This window comes from Otolemur garnettii, unplaced genomic scaffold (assembly GCF_000181295.1).
Source record: "Otolemur garnettii isolate 467f Iridium unplaced genomic scaffold, OtoGar3 scaffold00010, whole genome shotgun sequence".
NCBI classification, from domain to species: domain Eukaryota; kingdom Metazoa; phylum Chordata; class Mammalia; order Primates; family Galagidae; genus Otolemur; species Otolemur garnettii.
In genome coordinates, this window is record NW_003852405.1 from 22,196,313 (window position 1) to 22,216,014 (window position 19,702).

Genomic DNA, 19,702 nt, shown 5'->3' on the forward strand with positions numbered 1-19,702 from the left:
TTATGAGATTCTCTTTATATAATTCAGGGCTTAGTATAGGTTGATGATATTCTTAGTGTCACTGAAATTCACTATTTGAAATTATTTAATGGGACTAAAAAACTATTATACATTCAGGTTTATATTTTTGGCAAAAGAACAAACCACGATCCAGCTGTGAAACTGATTGTTTTTGTATGTGGTCTCTGTAGGGTCCAATGGGGGAGCAAGGAGAGAGAGGAGAGCCTGGAGTGGAGGGATATAAGGTAATTGGTACAGGCTATTTATCTTGCTTCTGAATTTGAATAGGATTCCCGGAGGTTCTACTCAATTTCAAATGATTGAGATAACTAGAAATGTCTTATCTTTTTTTAATCCTAGAAGAATCCTAGTTCTTTCTACTTTCTCTTCCTTCTTCCTAGAATCACTGTTGATTTTTCCCACTGATACTTTTTCCCCATCATTCAGATCTCATGTGAAATGTTACTTTTTCTAACTGCCCTATTTAAAATAGATCTATAACCATCACTTTGGATCATACTATTCAATTTCCTTTATGACATTTTGCACTATATCATCACTTTTTCTTTTATAAATGTTTTCTTTTCTGTCTGTCTTCCTCTACCAGAATATAAGGTCTATGAAAATAAAATCTTGTCTCTGTTTTTCATCATTATACCCCCAATTTCTGGAACACTAAGTGCCTGGTATATAGTAAGAATTCAATAAAGAGATGGATAAATAGCCTTATGCTCTCAAGATTTAAGTCATTTCTTCTCCTCTTCCATGCCTTAGGATTATAAGACTAACTTCATCAACTAAAATTAGTCTGTGTGTAGAACTTATTCAGTAATATTTTTTGGAATCATGTTTGTGTACGGATGTTCTGTATTCCTGCCTTCTCTTTTCCTCTCTATATAGTGTCACTTGCTAAACAAAATGGTTATCTGCTAACTCTGTGCCTCTAGTTCATGCCTTATTCCTTCTGTCTCAACTTCTGACTGCCCACAGCATTATGTAGTCTTTATTACATGATTCCCATCTGTCCTTTATTTCACTCAAATTCCCTTTTCCTCTGACTCTACCAGTAGTCTTGCCATCTTATGTAGTCCTATAATGTTATCACTTATGAAAGTTATTCATCACAGGGCAATGCCTGTGGCTCAGTGAGTAGGGTACTGGCCTCATATATCGAGTGTGGCGGGTTCTAACCCAGCCGTGGCCAAACTGCAACAAAAAATAGCCAGGCATTGTGGCAGGCACCTGTAGTCCCAGTTACTCAGGAGGCTGAGGCAAGAGAATCGCCTAAGCCCAAAAGCTAGAGGTTGCTGTGAGCAACACCATGGCACTCTATTGAGGGCAACAGAGTGAGACTCTGTCTCAAAAAAAAAAAAAAAGAAAATATTCAACACAAATATTTTACTATCTCCTATTACTGATTTTATTTTTACTAATTGTTTTTTAATATGCGTGCATCTTAGCTCCCTAGTTTGAATGTGACTTCTTTCTTTATTTCACAATGACTGGTTCTGAGCCCTGTGTATATGAAGTTTTGAATAATGCATCGATAGGTTATCAGCAGTCTCAACCTGTGGGTCGTGCCCCCCAGGACCTTTTCACAGGGTCTATTGCCTAAGACCATCGGAAAACACATTATGATTCATAACAGTAGCAAAATTACAGTATGAAGTAGCAACGGAAATAATTTTATGGTTGGGGATCACCACAACATGAGGAACTGTATTAAAGATCCGCGGCATTGGGAAGGTTAAGAAACACTGGGTTAGTTGATTTGATACATCTCTTTGGATCACCTTCTAGTTTCACCACATTTTCATCCCTTCCAGAAAGAAGCCTCATACCCATTAAGCAATCACCCTCTATTCTTCCCAGCTGCTGGCAACCACTATTTTTAATGTTTTTATGAATTTGTGCATGCTGGATATTTCATATCCCTGAAATCATCTAACATATGGACATACAGCCTTCTGGGTCTGGCTTCTTTCATTTAGCCTAATGTTTTAGAAGCTCATCTGTGATGTAGACTATAACAGTACTTCATTCTCCTTTCTAGTTTTGTGTGTGTGTATAAGTGTGTGCACATACTTAAGTTTGGGAAAGGCCACAGAATTTGTTATATACAATAAAATAACTAAATCCCAACTTGGCCCTCACTCATTGCCATTGGACATATATATCCAAATCACTACTGATCATATCACAGATAATCTCAGTAGGCCCTAAACATGCACAGTCTATCATCCTTTACAAACTTGACCTGATCCCCCTCTTGTTACGTCCTCAGTTCAGTGAATAATACCACCAGTTATCTGGGTGCTCAAGACAATAGATGAATTCTCTCTTCTCTCTTTCTCTCTCTCCTTTTTCTCCCCACACTCATCTCTCGTGTTCAATTGGTCACTTCTTTTGATTCTTAACTATTTCTGGAATCTAACCACTTTGCCCTCCTGTAGTTCAGGCTCTCATCATTTTTTTGCCTGAATTATTTCTATAACCTCCTAACTAGAGGTTAGTCATAACCCCAGTCATAACCTTTTCCAATCCATATTCTGCTCAGCACATTCGGTCAGAAGAAACTCTATTTCCCATGCTATTTCTTCTGCCAGAATATTCTCACTTTACTACTTGAAACATTCATTCTTCACAACTGAGCTTATCTTCACTTGCCTTATAACACCCTCCCTAAACTTCCTTTGGCCACCCAACTCATCCTGCCACTAATATTATCCAACAAATTCCATCAACTTTCCATAGCCTCTTCTACATAACTTGAAAATAACACTCGCTATAGCATATCCAATTTTTACCACTGCAGAGAAATGGTCTTTGCCAATTTTTATTGGCATATAATGGACCAGTATGACTAGTTAAAGTCCTAGAAAGCAGGTCTGTCTTGGTGAAATTTGCGTTCAAATTTCACAAAGCCAAGAGAAGCAACTGACTAATCTACGATCATTCTGAAAAGATCTCTGTAAAACTAAAGACAAGGGTGACAGCAGAGCCAAAATTAGCCATGATAGTTCTGAGCTATGTAGTTTTTCTCTATGTTCGTGCTCACCTCACTCTGTAACTCCAGCTTTTCACCAGTCACTTCTGATTCCTGTTTGGTAAGTGACCTACAAAAAAAGTGATTCATATTTACTTGAATCCAACTCCCTCTTAATTGGCTTGATTTGCTTTTGCTCGTGTTTTGCTGAGGGTCATACATGGTAATGATTTTCTCTTTCATGTAGCCATGTGCTATATAAAAAGCTTTCCAAACTTGCCTTTCTCTCATGCCACAGTTCACTTTCTAAAACAGGATTCATTTCCTTTCTCAGAAAGTTGACACAGAAAACCATAAGCATTTTCCTCATAGAATGCAAATAAAGAAGGCTTGACTTGACCTTTCTGTGAGAATAAATATTGTTAGCCTATGTGTGCAATCTCTTCCTCACCTAGCCCAGGAAAAAGGCTGATAACTATCTTTCCGAAGGCATTCTTTCTGTAATACCGTGTATACAGAGAGGAGGAGGAGGAGGAAAGGAATCTAAGTGAAGAGAAAGGTAGGAAAGGGGATAAAGAGATTACAGGTGGAATTTTTCCTGCATAACTCTCACCTGGCATGCTTGCTGAGTTTCTGTTTGCACACTTGAAAAGGGAAATGTGGTAGGTCAGCATTCCTTCCTAGGGGAGCTAAGGTGATGACAGATGGCTGAATGTCAAAGCCATCTGATATTTTATATAGTAATTTCTCACAGTCTCTAGCCCAGTAAATTTGCTACCCAAACAACTGCGAACTTAATTTGTAAAAATAGAGACCATAGTACACTCTCACAGAGGGGATACGTTGAAAAATTAAATTTGTTCTCAAGCTCTTTATGCCTCTGGTTATTGACTGTATTATTTTTCTGAGGCTATTGTAACACACACCCACAGAATGGGTAGCTTAACATAACAAATGGATTTTCTTCATTCTAGAGACCAGAAATCCAGATTCACAGTGTCACTGGGGCCACACTCCCTCTGGAGCAGTGGTTTTCAATCTTTTTTACTTCATAGCACACTTGAACCTATAGTTAAACTTCCATGGCACACTGAAATTATGTTGATAAAAAAAAAAAAAAGTAAAAAAAGAATTCACTAACTATGCTTGAACTTCTTTTGAAAATAATTTAATTAATGATCTTTAAAATTTTTCCTGGCACACTGGTTGAAGATCACGGCTCTAGTGGCAGAACCCTTCCCTGCCTCTTTCCATTTCTGATGACTGTCACCATTCCTTGTGGCTACATCATTCTGATCTCTGCCTTTGGCCTTTTCCCCCGTTGTTTGTGTTAATCTCTGTCTGTGTCTCTTATAAACCCTTCTATCAGGGATGTAGGATCCACATTAATACTCTAAGATAATCTCATTTTGAGGTCCTTAACTTAATGATGTCTACAAAGACCCTTTTTCCAAATAAAGTCACATTCACAGATTCTGGGGATTAGGACAGAGGCATGACTTTTAGGAGGCCAACATTCAACTCACTACATTAACTCACATTAAAACAAAACAGAACAAAACAAAAAATTACCCTTTACATGTTCTCAGTCATCATAATGTCCAGGGCTATTATGTTCGATCTTGTTTCTAAAAAGAATCATAGTCTGTATTATATTTAAATTATTTCATAATACTTTGCTACCATTTAGTGGTCTTCCATTCTCTTAAATCACATGTCTCTGCTTACTCTAATAATATCATCTTTTCCATTCCCAGGGTCATGTGGGCGTACCTGGATTAAGAGGTGCCACTGGACAACAAGGGCCGCCAGTATGTTTTGAGAGCATTCTTTGTAATTCCGGCATTTAAAAAAAATAATGTTAATATAATGTATTTCATCTCTGTTTCATATATGATTTCTGTTTTGGTTCCTATTAAAGGGTGAGCCAGGTGACCAGGGTGAACAAGGACTAAAAGGAGAGAAGGGATCTGAAGTAAGTTGAAATTGTTTAAAACAATTTGAAATTGATTGTTAGTTTAGAAAGCAGGGGCACAAGAGATTTATTATAATTCAAATGCTCATTCATCCCTCCAGAAAAGGGACCACTCTCAGCCTCTAAATAGAGTGTTCATCAATAATTGTTCTAAAACTTAATTATTGATTAATTCACACATTTTGACTATTATTCAAATTTTCCTTTACCACCAGCCTACTCTGGATTTGTAAAAATTATCAAAATTGGTTGTCCCAAACTCATAGACTCTTCTTGAAATTTCAAACAAAAATACCAGCAAACCTTAATGCCAGCATTATAAAGTGAAAAATATATCAACTAAACCTCTACGGTTGTTGTAGAAGGCATTAAAGAAAAAATTAAAATTTATCTGATGATACTTGTTAAAGCATGGTAATTTTCAGGACAGTGGTGATAGACATCGGAGCTACTGCAATGGAATTTCACAACAGGAGAGAGAGACTGGGCTCAAGTCCAAATGCATAGTTAGCATGGGCAAGTGGGAATTGATAGCCTAGGAGCAGGGTGGTGTCAATGAATGGAAAACTGACCACAGAAAACCTCAGAGGTCAGGGATATTGTGGATAAACCAACCTAACAAGATTCTTACTGAAGACAGGTCAGGGTGATCAGACATCACCAGGGTCATGGTGGAGGTTTAGATATCAGGTACCCAGGGTGATCAGGTATCAAAGGTGGGGTGTCTTGCTAAACTGATACAGCAGAGTTCTTTGCTAAAACTGGATTTTACAAGGAAGTGCACAGATGGGTCTAGGAGAAGGAAGGTTTGGCCCTCTGAGTAAAGTTTAGCCAAGCAAAGAATTTTGTCACAGGGCAAGGGTGGAAATAGTAATTTGCCTATGCGACACAGACTTATAATTGGTTTAAAAGATATTTTTCCATAAGAAAAATTGTCTGTTATTGTTGGTTTATTGGTTGTAGCCTTTTCTTTTCTTGTGCACTGATGAACTTGACCCAACCTTATGGAGCAACTGGCTGTCCGTGCATCTCCACTTTATTGCTGGCTGCATTTCACAGTGTTGTCATTTCATGTCCTGTTGATTTACAATGAAATTCTTACAGAAATTACTGTGGTTGAATAATAAATTGGATGAGGGTGGATGGAAAGCGATGACTTTGAGATCGAGTTTCCCCTAATTTGTTAATTAGTCTTCAACTGTACTTGTGATTCCCACTCGTGGGAGGAAGTAATAAAATGAGGTTGAATCGGATACATTATTACCAAACAGACATTCACTCACCTAGAAGCCACATCCTCAGGCCCAAGCAAGAAAACGTGCAGAGAAATAAAATAGTTGCTTCCCTCACTTAGAATTTTTAATACCAAAATTGGAAAACAGGATGGGAAAAACAGTGAACCTAGGACGCTGCTGTGGCTGTCAGGCTGCTTTCACGTTTGCACTGAGTGCCTCAGAATCCCAGGGGTCTCTAAGGTTTGACCTTAAAATGTCTAATTTTTTACAATTAATACACATCATTGCAAGTTTTGTTTTTCCTTTTTGACCTATCTTGGAGCAAGAAATTTTCTGATCCTTATCAGCACATGTTAAAATTATGACAAGGAAAATCAAATACTCTTACTAGACAACTACCTCTCCAGCCTACCTGGTCAGCTCTCCCTTGGTCTTAGAGAGGAAAGGTTCTGAGGAGTCATAGTTAAAGTGCTGTGTAATTCAAGGGAATTAGTTCTTTCCCACTTTGGGCAATCCTGGCAAACAACCCAAGTACATACTAAAAAGACTCTTAGAATTTGAAATAGCATTAATTGCTACAAGAATTGACTACATTTGAAAGATACTTTCAGTGGTCAGGTGAGCCCCTGTCCAATTTCTTGTTTTTGCAAAGCTTAATTTTTTTTTTAACTTAGAAATGGCCCTTTAAAATCATCTGAACAACCCTCTCATTTTTCAGATGAAAAAATTTAAATCCCAGGAAGATTGTGAGTTGTTACCTAAGATCACAGAACCAATTACCAGCAGCACCAACACTAGAAACTTGAATTCCTAGCTCCTGTTATTCTATGAAAGTCGTCTATTATCTTGAAATCTTTATGAATTAAGTGAAATATGATTAATGTTACTAAATTAACTAATTCATTCATTGGGTATGAAACAATGGACAAGTATTAAAAAAAGTTAGAGCCAGTCAAAACTAATTACAGAACCACTACATTTTAAAAAATAGTTTTGTAATGCAAAAATATGCGTGAGCTGTGGTGTAATGGCTTTCAAAGACCCAAACTCAAGCCAGAATCTCCCAAAACGAAATTCCAGATTTTAGTGAATTGAAATTTCTTAGTTAAAAAGAGAATAATTCCGGTTTAGCTCTCTAAATCTATGTTTCTTTATAAAACTGATCTCTCAAAAGAAGTTAGAACTAGCAAAGTGTTGATACAACCGTGTCCTTCAGCTTCATTTAAACAAAACAAACGAAATTAGGGCTAGCATGATTCAATTTTAAATGTCCCTTACCAAAACAATTAGACTGCTTTATCTACTAGTCTGAGCAGAAGGGTTTTTTAAGTGATCTGATTTCAAATGGGCCACTCTATATTTTTTTTCTATATTTTTCAATGCCAGCAAGGCAAAAGAGAAAATATAATTTTATATGTACTGTAAGGACTAAATACAATTCATTTGTCTTTTCTATTACGAGAACAGAAGAGTCTGTTCATTGATTTATGAGGTATTTATATTTCAATAAAATAACATGACTAAGTTAAGTTTGACAGTAGCATAGAATACTTTTACTGTCATTGTATTTGAATTTGGGGGATTGGTTGAAGACTGACTTTTTTTCCCTTCTTACGGTACTAACTCAATCATCCACTAACATCTTTTATGCTAACATAGCAATCATCTTTTATGATAATATATTTTCATTGCCTTAAGCCTAATCTGTAATTTTCTACTGAACAGACCACATCTGCGTAGGATTAATGTTTAGTAATGTTTAACTCTTAGTTTAGTTCTAAGACTATACAGTAATTCCAATTTTGAGGGTTTTTTAAATGCACAAGTTCAAAAAGGCACTATCTTCGTTCAAGCTGCTATAATAAAGTACCATAAATTGGGTAGTTTATAAACAACAGAAATTTGTTTCTCATGCTTCTGGAGGCTGAAACTTAAAGATAGAGCCCTAACATGGTCAAGGTCTCAAAGGGTCCTTCTCCATATTACAAATGCTAGATTCCCACTGTATCCTCACATGGCTGAAAGAGTTCCCTGGGGTCCCTTTATATAAGGGCACTAATCCCATTCATGCAGACTACCTCCTCATGGCCTCGTTGCCTCCCAGTGGCCTCCTAATACCACTAGACATCGCTATTGCTATTAGGATTTCAACATATGAATTTGAGGGCATATCAACATTCACCTTATAACACCTAACAATGTCCTCCACTTAGATAATCTATTAGCACATATATTTAAAACCTTCCTGGTAAGACTGGTTTTTCTAGCTGGCCTCTGTTCTTTTTGTTACAGTCACAATAATTGTAATAAGGAGATCATTTCTGAACTGAACATGTAAGAACAGCAGAGACCATAGTCTTACTTGTTAAACACTTCTAGTGTTCAATAGATAGATTTTTGCCATGATTCTCCTATCTGAATTAGCAAAATAGACTGTTAAAATATCTTTCATATTTATGATTTCTTAGTGTTACTCTACCATGAGCTGCTGTTTCCTGATGCCCATCCAAATCTGAAGAGCTTTCTAGTTTTCGTGATGCAGATTTCAAGGCACAACATTTAACTTGTTCTGAAATAATCCCTCACGTAATGGGCACCCCAAATGTAATTAATTTGTCATAATATATGAATCTCTTTGTTTTTATTTTGTCATTTGAGTGTTTGTAATAAGATATATGCATGTATGGCATATTAAAAATGTACCTTTGTTTATGTTTTTATAAAAAAAACTCAACATATGTCCAGAGTGCCTGATGGTGGGATCCTAAGTGGTGGAAAGCTAATCAATTGGCCACCTTTAACTCCATTCACTCAAATACCCTGCATTTGATTGTTTTCCCTATTCATCTTCTTCTCAAGTTTGCGGTTAGAATCTGGGGGGCAGCGGTGAGGAAGGGGAGTGGGAAGTGAGTTTAGTCCTTGGTCACCATCCATTCACACTGGCATCCACTGAAATGCACATCATCCCCTCTGGCCCCCAGGTGCCAGCATCCCACCACGTTGGCATCTACTCTCGCCTGCCTGGCAGCAGTTTTGACTATGCTGGCCTGTACAGCTATTTTCTCAACTCATGTATAAGGCCTCCCCAAACTCTCAGGGCCATATTCTGTTCTTGGCCACATGGAAATAACATTCTGGGTATTCAGAGCATTGGGAGACTCAGAGAGACTTTCTTCAACTCATTGTCCCATATATCTCATGCAGAAATGTCTACTCTGTTGCTGACATTCAGTGTACATTATAACTCAATGACTACTTTAGTTACCCTAAGTGTCATCTCTGTGCCCAGATCTTCAAACTTACCAGGGAGTGTTAGTGATTCTAGCTACCCCAGGACTTGAGGAAAGGATAGAGCAAAGATCTTGAGAGATTCGTTTTTCTCTTATTTCTCCTCTTCCCTTTTTCCAACTTGAAGATCTTCACATTCCCTTACTTAGTGAAAACTCTTACAGTATTACTATGATTCTAAATCTGTTATTTATAGCCTAAACTTTGTGACTTGATTCCTTTATAACCTTGATTTTTGATATTTAAAGATGGACTTTTAACATGTAAGGGTCAGGATTTTATATTTGAAAAGCACGGTTTTGAAACTGAAAGTATATTGCCCCCATCATAAGTTTTATTGGACTATTTTGAAATCATAAGCCCAAGGAAAAATCTATTTTGAAAATCAAAAGTATAGAACAGATATACCTCTTTGCATTACTGTGAAGGAAAAACCACACTGGTTAACATATTTGAGTATTATCATGATTTGTGTGCTGTTAATTGGTGCTGTTCAAGATGACTACAATCAGAACCCTTTTCACTATTTAAAAGAGGTTTTTTTGTTTGTTTGTTTGTTTGTTTGGGGTTTTTTGCTGATTTTGCTTTTTATTGTGTTCTGAAAGACATATTTTGCTATAAGGACCACATGTTCCAGAAATTTTATAGACTTCAATTAAACCCATGTTAACAAGTATCCCATGTTTTGATTCCCTCACCTTTAGAAAAACTTTGCCTTAGTGACTTTTAAAACAATTGACATAATTTTGAAAGGTGAAGGTAGAACCCTTGATTCATATTACTCCCCATATCAAATTCTAACAAAGTTGGGTTTTTCTCTCTTACAGAAAATGCTTTTTTAGTATGTGACAACATATGCTGTTGCTTCTTAAAATATTTACCCTCATTTTCAGCAGATACAAAATCTTCTGAAGCTGTTCTTTTGTTGTTTTTGTTCAGTTGAATCCTTGGCACAATTTTTCTTCATTTTTGAATAACTTAACGTCCTATTTTGGTGGAGTTATTCTGTTTGTGAGAACTCCTGATGATTTCTGAGAATTATGTCTGGTAATGACAATATGATTCTTTTTCTTATTTGTGAACCAGATCGCTTTTTTTCCACAGTTTTCTTCTTAAAATACTTTTAGGATATCATCAGAATAAGGGCATGATTTGCAAGGACAAAGTTCCTAACTATCCTGGCAGACCAGTTACTGCTGAATCAATTACGATTTAAGACGTCTCACACATGGAAAAACAAACAGTTCCGTGGGAAATGAATATCTTCTCCTTGAGTCACAAGTGTGTTATTCTCTGTGCTTCCAGAGAAGCACATTGTAGGCCACCAGTCCATGTCAATTACTACACTGCAAATCCTTGCAAGCAGGAACTATGCCTATCTACTCCCAGCACCTAGCAGGATCCCTGACACATAATACTCAATAAATGTTTATGGGACAAAGGTCCTTCCTGAACATGGGGACATTTATTAATCTACTCGTTTCCATTTTAGAACTATGATTTAAATTCTTAAATGATAGAATTTGGAGGTAGAAGGAAATTCACAGATGATCTGGTCGAAGTCTCTTGTTTTCAAATGAAGAAGTTGACTCCCAGGAGTTTGGTGGCAATCCCAGTGGTGGTACTTGTCACCACAGCTGGATCTCAGTGTTGATTTCCATGGCTTCAGTTTAATTAAGTTTATTATAGTCAGCTGACAACTGTGCTTCCCCTTTTTTAGGGTCAAAAGGGGAAAAAAGGAGCTCCTGGTCCATCTGGGAAGCCTGGAATTCCTGTAAGTAATCGGCCTCTTTCATCTTTCTTGCTTTCTAAATAGAATTGGCAACTTTAGCAAGCAAAAGGTTTGGGGCCAATTATATCATGTTGGATAAATCAATCTGGAAAATAAAATTTTTAAACCCATGCTGGAACATAGAGGGAACAAAATATGACCATTATCTCATAAGCAAACTTGCTGCTTAAATATAAGTGCCTGCAATTGAAGGATGCTATTTTCCTGTATTATGGAGCCCTTCCTGCGGGCTCATCTTTGTGGCCAACAGTGAACTGCTCAAAAACAGGGAACTTGGACCCAAATAAATGGAGACAAAGGTCAGAGATCCTCAGACATAATTAAAAAGACATGAGCTAGGATGTTAATTGGAGGACTCAGCCTCTTATTCTCCTGACACTTAGAACAAAAAGAATTAGAAACTTTTTCCATCACAGAACAAAGATTAATTTTCCCTATCCATCAGTTTCCTCTTCTGGCCAGGCACACATGTGTTGACTGATGTGCTAACAAAGACTTCCTACTGGTGTCCGTTAGCCAAGGCTTAGATGGGTAGCCTGAGTTGGTTCAAAAAATTAGAGAACATGAATGTAAATTATATTATCACCTTCGAATCCCAGAGTCTTACAGATAAAATCCAATTGCCAAAAAGAAAAACAACATTTTAGGTTTTTCTTCAGTCATGTAATTATTGGCTTCCAAGTAGCAACAAAAGGAGCCATAATTAGTTTCTTAGAAAAATGACAAAATACAGGGTTTTGCTGATGGTGAATGACAGCTTGTATCCTAACTGACAGGTGCATATAGCTGATCATTTCTCCATAGCCGTATAAAGCATCAGCTGGCCCAGTGAAAAATACCAGAGAATTATACCAAGGCTCAAAAAGTTACAGTAACTTTCCAATTAGCTTAGCCTTTTTGTTTAGGGAACTTTTAAAAAACAGTGATCTGTGGAATCCAAATCAGAAACAGAGAACAATTTGCCTTAGGACAAAGTATAAGAATGTAAAGTCCCTCCCTTTAGCAAATTTTTAAAAAGGTATTTGTCATATAAACATCTGTCTAGCATCTCACTTTAATCCAAGTAATTTTTAATTATCAAGGGTCTTCCAGGTCTACCTGGGCCACAAGGCATGCAAGGCCAGCCTGGAGCAGATGGCATTTCAGGAAATGCTGGAAAAGTTGGTCTACCAGGAAAGCAGGGACTTCCTGTGAGTAGTGTGACTCTCTCTTTGATCTTTACTTCTTATGCATAAGTGTCTCCTTGCTAGACCAGGCGTATTTCTGCTTTTCTTCTTAGCTTTGGCACTGGCTTAGTCATTTCTTTAATAGTTATTTTTGGTGCTGTATTTATGATTTCGAGGGAATGTCAATGGGTACATTCTCTTGGGTATTTTATATCTAATAACCTATAGTATTAATAATATATTCCATTTTATACAAATAAAATCTTATAAAGAAGAACTAGAAAGGCTCAGCGCCAGTGGCTCAAGTGGCTAAGGCACCAGCCACATACACCCAAGGTGGCGAGTTTGAATCCAGCCCGGCCCACCAGGCAACAATGATGGCTGCAACCAAAAAAAAAAAAAAAAAAAAGCCAGGCATTGTGGCCGGTGCCTGTGGTCCCAGCTACTTGGGAGGCGGAGGCAGGAGACTTGCTTGAGCCCATGAGTTGGAGGTTGCTGTGAGTTGTGATGCCACGGCACCCTACCCAGGGCGACAGCTTGAGGCTCTGTCTCAAAAAAAAAAAAAAAAAAGAACTAGAAAGAAGCAAAATTGTAAAGGCTACATAACCCAGCGGTACTTTGACCTCATCAAAGGTTTTGAGCTTCCTGTGGAACATTTAGGTCTTGGTGGTAACTCAAGGTAGGCTCTGTCAAAAATAATTTTCTTTAGTGCAGCGTTTTACAAGAATTGCATGAATATTTTCTCTCTGTTCAACTAGCGATGATGCAATGATATAAATTCACTCTTAGTTTTATGCAAATGTCTATATTGTTTATTTGATCAGAAAGTTAAAAATTATATTTTTCTTCACTTAATCATTCTCCCTTGTTCCTTCCCTAATATCATACTTCACTTAAAATATTGTATTTTAGCCTAAGAATATGGGGGGGGAGGGGAGAGGAGGGGGGTGGATGGGTGGAGGGAGAGTGATTGGAAGGATCACCTCTATGGTTTATCTTTCAAGGTACAATTGAATCTTTCTAAAAGTAGAATATAAACGTCTTAACACAATAAGTAAGAAAATGACATAAAGGCTATGTTAACCAGTTTGATGAAAATATTTCAAATTGTATATAAAAACATCACACTGTACACCACAATTGCATTAATGTATACAGCTAACATTTAATAAAAAAAAGAAATATTATATTTTAATTTGAAACATTAGAAGAAGAAGCCATATACTTCTATAAACACATATACTTCTAAGAAGAAATTTTTGAGATATGAAAATTATATGAAATATTAATTTTAGTATTCATAAATTAATATTTTAGAACACAACCAATTTATTTACATATGGCTGATTTTGCACTACAATAAATGCAGTGACCTACCAAATGTTTTTTAAATGATTTTTCTGCTTAAATTATGTAGAGTTATTGCTTCTCAGCCTTTTGGCTTAGATCAAGTGTAAATTATCCAGGGTTAATTTCTGGTGTTTACAAGTATGGACTCTGGCTAATACAGAAATCTAATAAAATGAAATTATGGCCATATATTTTTGTAAATGGAAGTCATCAGCAACTTTAGAAAAGAACCATTCAAATTGATGTGTGAGGGGAGCAGAAGTAGAATTATGGTGTTTGAAGAGAGAGTGGACAGTCAGAAATCAAGATACTCAGACCACACAATGGGAAAGTGGGTTCTAAAGCAGAAAGTGAGGTAACAACTAGAGAATGAACTTAAGGTAGAAAGTTCCTTCTTTTTATTGTTGGGGATTCATTGAGGGTACAAAGAACCAGGTTACATTGATTGCACTTGTTAGGCAAAGTCCCTCCTATAACTGTGTCCTGCCCCCAAAAGGTGTGTCACACACTGTGACGCCCCTCACCCCCCTCACTCCTTTCTTCTCTCTGCCCTTCCCTCCCTCCACTTCCTCCCTCCTTCCTTTCCTCTCTCTGCTCTTCCCTTCCCCTACCCCCTCCCTCTTTTCCTTTCTCTACTTGCCCCTTCCCCACCCCTCTCTGTGTGCTAGGTCATCAGTTGTCCTCATATGAGAATTGAGTACGTTGGATTCTTGCTTCTCCATTCTTGTGATGGTTTACTAAGAATAATGTGTCCCACTTCCATCCAGGTTAATACAAAGGATATAAAGTCTCCATCTTGTTCAGTGGCTGAATAGTATTCCATGATATACATATACCACAGCCTATTAATCCATTCCTGAGTTGGTGGGCATTTAGGCTATTTCCACATTTTGGCGATTGCAAATTGAGTTGCAATAAACAGTCTAGTGCAAGTGTCCTTATGGTAAAAGGATTTTTTCCCTTCTGGGTAGATGCCCAATAATGAGATTGTAGAATCATGGGAGGTCTAGCTTTAGTTCCTTGAGGGTCCTCCATCCTTCCTCCCATTAGTTTGTATTAGTTTGCAGTCCCACCAGCAGTGTAAAAGTGTTCCCTTCTCTCCACATCTATGCCAGCATCTGCAGTTTTGATGTAAGCCATTCAAGTGAGAGAAACATGACCATATTTCAGTGATAAGAACCTAGTCGATATGGAGAAGTTGAAGAAATAATAAAGACAAGGGAGAATCTGAGTATGAATTAGGCAGAAAAAAATGCATATTCCAGCTCCACTTCCTAAGCTACTTTGCTTCCAATTTGGGATAATTTTTTACACAAAACAGATTCTGAGCCACCTGTCCCTTTTTATGTATGACTAGCACATTGGACTTTGTGGTGAAAGAAACTGAGGTGAATTATAATAATGTTAAATACTGTGCTGATATACATCCGTGGGCTGTGAAGTTGAATGGTACAAGGTATTGCCATTAGTAAGCAATTAGCTATCCAATCATATGTTTTCATCTGCTACTTTTTAGCATTTTCACAGGCTAAGTTAGAAAAATTCTATACTCATGCTTAGGCTATTAAGGTATCATAACTGTTGAAATGTTTTATATGCATTGAAATAAAAATAACTTTCCCCAAGGTTTGGTAAGGCTATTGGTGTTTATGAACATGGAAATATTTTCTACCAATACCTCTGCTCTCTCTAGAATGTTTGATGCGAAATTAGAATTATAATTCTTTATAAGGAATCCTATTGTTCAATGAAATTAGGTAGTAATGGCTAATGGGTCATTAGAGAAAGTTATTTCTAAGAGAATTATTTCTGATACCTACTGTGGCGATAGAAAAACCACTTGAGAGAAAATAATACCATCTCTAAGCACTACCAAGTTCCCTGGAATATTTTCAGCCAAGGATAAGGACGTCATTCCATTGGTCTTTTTTTTTTAAACTCATGGCACCGTGGTATTTCTTGGCTTACCTTTAAAGATTGCTGGGTTTTTCCACTGAGAAAAAATATTGATTCTGGGATTTCTTGCATTATGCAACTGCCTGATTTTCCTAAACAATGTTCTTTATTTTTTTGATGTGGCCAAGAAATTAAAGAATTCCTGGTGGATTCACACTGCAGTCTCAATGTTTTTTTCAAGATCAGGTGACTATAACTGAAGGATAGTGTGGGGGAGGCTCACCGTTGCCTATGTGAATTTTCTTCTGTACAAATGAGTGTTTGGGGGCCAGACAACTTAGTGCATCTGCAGTAAATGAGTCTGCCATGCTGTTTTCATTGTGTTGGACTTCTGTACAAGCACAGTACCTCAATCATTTAAGAAAAAGGAAAACAACTTTTCCGTGTGAAGATCATAAATCCATTTGTCACCAAAAGGCAGGCTTACCTGTCTTTTTATTTTTTTTTTATAGCTGTGACTAATAAAACTGGTCGCTGGAAGGAATAGAAAGAAACAAAATGAACGACTTGACTTAGAAGAAATCTAGAGCCTTTTAATCTTGACTTTGCAGTTGGTCGTGTGAACACAGGCTTAAGTGTCATCTAAAATGAGATTCATGTCTTAAAAGGACTTGAACATCTTGAGTTTTCCATTTGTGGATTGCGTCCAACACAAGGAGGAAAAACATACTTCGTCAGCACCCTCTAATCCAAGCACAGAGTAGCAGGACCACCATGAAAACTTCTGTTCAGAACACCAGCCACCATATGAACGAGGTGTTACTGGGTTCATGTTGTAGACAGTGCTTGACATGTTAAATAGCTAACATGTGGACTGAGTGTTCCCTGGTCTATGAGGTAGTCACACTAAAGAAACTTCCATTTCTAAGAAGATACATTTTTTTTCTTCACAGTGTTTTGAAGAAAGAAACAATACCTGCATTGCCCAAGTCTCTGTTTAGCAAATCCTGTCAACGCTTGATCATTACTAGGTTCATGATCTGGTTAAGGCTTATCCTCATTGCTACTTTCTCCCTCTTCTCCCCTCGCTGCATTTGTGCCAATTTTCTGCTCATTAGGCCCTCTTCCAGAACAGACACAGCTCAGTGTATTGGGCTGCTCCTTAGTAATAAAATGAAAGATTTGCTACAGGCTGTAACTTTCCTAGTGGAATCCTCAGTGACTCCCAGTGAGACAAAGTTCCTGCACTTTATGGAATAGTGATCCTTCATGATCCGGCCTCTGTTGACATTCGGAGACTTACATCCACCTTGACCCTCATATGTGCTGAGCATTTAAGGCACAGTAACAGCTACGATTATATGATTACCATCAGCCAGGCACTATTCCAGGTGCTAAATACATACTATTTTCACCTTCACAAAACTCCATGAAGTAGATAAAGCCCCCATATCCAGTTTTCAGAAAAGGAAGGTGAGATTCAGAGAGACTAACTTGCCCAGAGTCACACAGACAAGCAATGGAACCAGAATTCAAACCAAGGGGTTCAGTATCAAAGCTCATGTCCTTAACTACTACGCCACACTCCTTCATATGCTTAGTCACTTAGGCACCTCCCAAATTCTGTTATTTCCCTCACTTTCTTGCCTTTGTGCTTGTAATTTATTCTCTCTGCTTAGGAGGCTCTTCCATCTTTCTCTCTCCCTTTATGATGATGTTTCAGAGCTTAATCGAACTGCAACCTCCTTCATGCACCTTCCAGCCTGAGTTAAAAATGTCTGCTCTGAACCTCAGTACCCTCAGTCCACTGCCTCCATCAAAGCATGGATAAGACAGGTGACAGTTACTTGTCATCATGTCTTTCTCCTCCAGGAGGCTGTAAACTCCTGTAGAGCAGGGCTTGTGTTTTATCCATCCTTGTATCCCTAGACGTGGAGCAGTGTCAGGCTCATAGGAGAAGCTCAATATCTACTTGAAGAGTGACTGTTCCTTGCATTGTGTTGCATAGTGGCCATGGCCTCAGATACCTGGGTTTAAACTGTAGATGTGTTAGCTATTTAACATCTCAAGCACTGTCTACAACATGAACCCAGTAACACCTCGTTCATATGGTTTTTATAAGAATCAAATGAAATATTGCACATAAAGTGCACAGTAGACTCCATGCACTATTGAGTTAGTATCATCATTCCATAATAATAAACATAATAATAAACATAATAAACATGGTCAAGCTAACATTCATTCAGTTAAAAAATATCCTTATAGTGCCTAATGTGAGCCAGGAGTTAGGGGATACACCAGTGAACAGTGGGCAAAAACTGCCTTCACGGAGTTGGCATGGTCACAGGGTTGTTGAAAGATCAAATAAGAACCTGGACAGAGGGTTTGTTATTTTTGAAATAAAAGGATGGACACTGATTTCTTCATAGTTGTGTAAGCCTAGACAGGTCTAAGAGCCAACGAGTAAATGCAATGTCCTCCTTCAGTCCCTGCTGGTCCTGTGATTGTCAAGGCCTGGGCACGAGAAGACCCTGCTGTTGACCAATAGAGTGGCATTTGCACTGTACTCTTTTCAGGATTGAGAAAACACCAGTTTTAAACAATTTTTCTAGGCAAAACAATGTCAAAATGCTTGTATTCATTAAGGCTGAACAAAAGTTTAGCTTTGCATCCTTTGTTTATGTTCTTAGGAATAAACCTAAGTCGAGCAGTCCTGTCTTCAGTGCCTTAAAACCTGCCTTAACCGTCCTTTCAGCTCTCTGGTCTTTAACATGGTTAGAGATGCAGAACTAAAATTACCTCCTAACTGTAGGATACAGCTCATCCGTAAATCTTATTTCTAGCACTTGGGTACGTCTGTTATGATGGGCCCTGTAAGAAAGTGTTATGAATGCTACATTATTTACGTACAATGTAGCCTTGCATATAATCACCTACTAATTACAATCCCACACATTTTTAAACATCCAGTTCTTTCCTAGGCATGATATATTTGGCAAAACAAACAAAATGAGAAATTCCCACTTAAACAAAGTTGCTTGGAGTAAAGGAAAGCAAAGTATTACTTTTATAACTTATTACTTTGCTGGATTTAAAAAATACAATACTTAGGTTGCCTAATAATGAAAAAAACTTAAGGACATTATACTTACTTTTTGTCCTAGGGAATATAAATTAATATTAGTTTCTATATTCTCATAGAGTTAATAACCACGAATATAAACATTATGCTACGTGCAAAGAAAGTGCTTGGTGGTTTTCCCTAAAAAGGAATAAAATGGTATTTCTAGAAATTTTTGCAGCTAGTACTTTAAAGAAAATTATCAACTAATCTTAAGTTCAATTTTATTTTCAATATATCATTCCTCTGTTGAGAAGTCAATGAAATTAACATCGGAAATATTTATAATTTCAACATCATTTTAAAAATACTATTCTTTACCTAATAAATAATTTATGACTTATTTTTTATTTCAGAGTAATATGAGAGCACAAGCGATTACATTACAAAGTTTGCATTTGTTAGGGAAGGTTATGTTGTAGCTGTGTCCCACACCCAGGAGATATGCCGTATACTTACCCTTACATTGTGTCTATTAGTTGGGAGCACACCAGCCCCCCCCTTATTACTTATTTTTTAATATATTTATTTCAAACTTAATCAAAATAAGAGCTAAACCAAGAGGCAAAGAGAATAAAAAAGTGGCATTCCCTTTGGAATGTTTCACTATTATGTACATTAGTTATAAGCATTCCAAAATCTGTCTCTGTGTCTTTCTTCTAAATATGTGTATATATAGCTTCATTAGCACATATAGCTATATGTGTATATAGCTTCATTTTTCTTCCTAGATGTTTTCATTCACTTCTAAAAGAAAGACAGATTGGCTTGGCGCCCATAGCACAGTGGTTATGGCGCCAGCCATATACACCAAGGCTGGAGGGTTTGAACGCAGCCTGGGCCAGCTAAACAATAATGACAACTGCAACAACAACAACAACAAAAATAGC

General features: G+C 37.3%; 1 protein-coding gene across 2 annotated transcripts in view; it reads left to right on the forward strand.

Moving 5' to 3' along the window:
* COL24A1 (collagen type XXIV alpha 1 chain) overlaps nt 1–19,702 on the forward strand; it is a 294,021-nt gene that overhangs the window by 220,985 nt on the left and 53,334 nt on the right. For both annotated transcript variants that reach the window (XM_023509811.1, XM_023509812.1), the window contains exons 43-47: nt 192–245; nt 4,744–4,797; nt 4,908–4,961; nt 11,205–11,258; nt 12,359–12,466. In XM_023509811.1, coding sequence (XP_023365579.1) covers nt 192–245; nt 4,744–4,797; nt 4,908–4,961; nt 11,205–11,258; nt 12,359–12,466 — 324 coding nt within the window. The remainder of the gene's footprint in view (nt 1–191; nt 246–4,743; nt 4,798–4,907; nt 4,962–11,204; nt 11,259–12,358; nt 12,467–19,702) is intronic.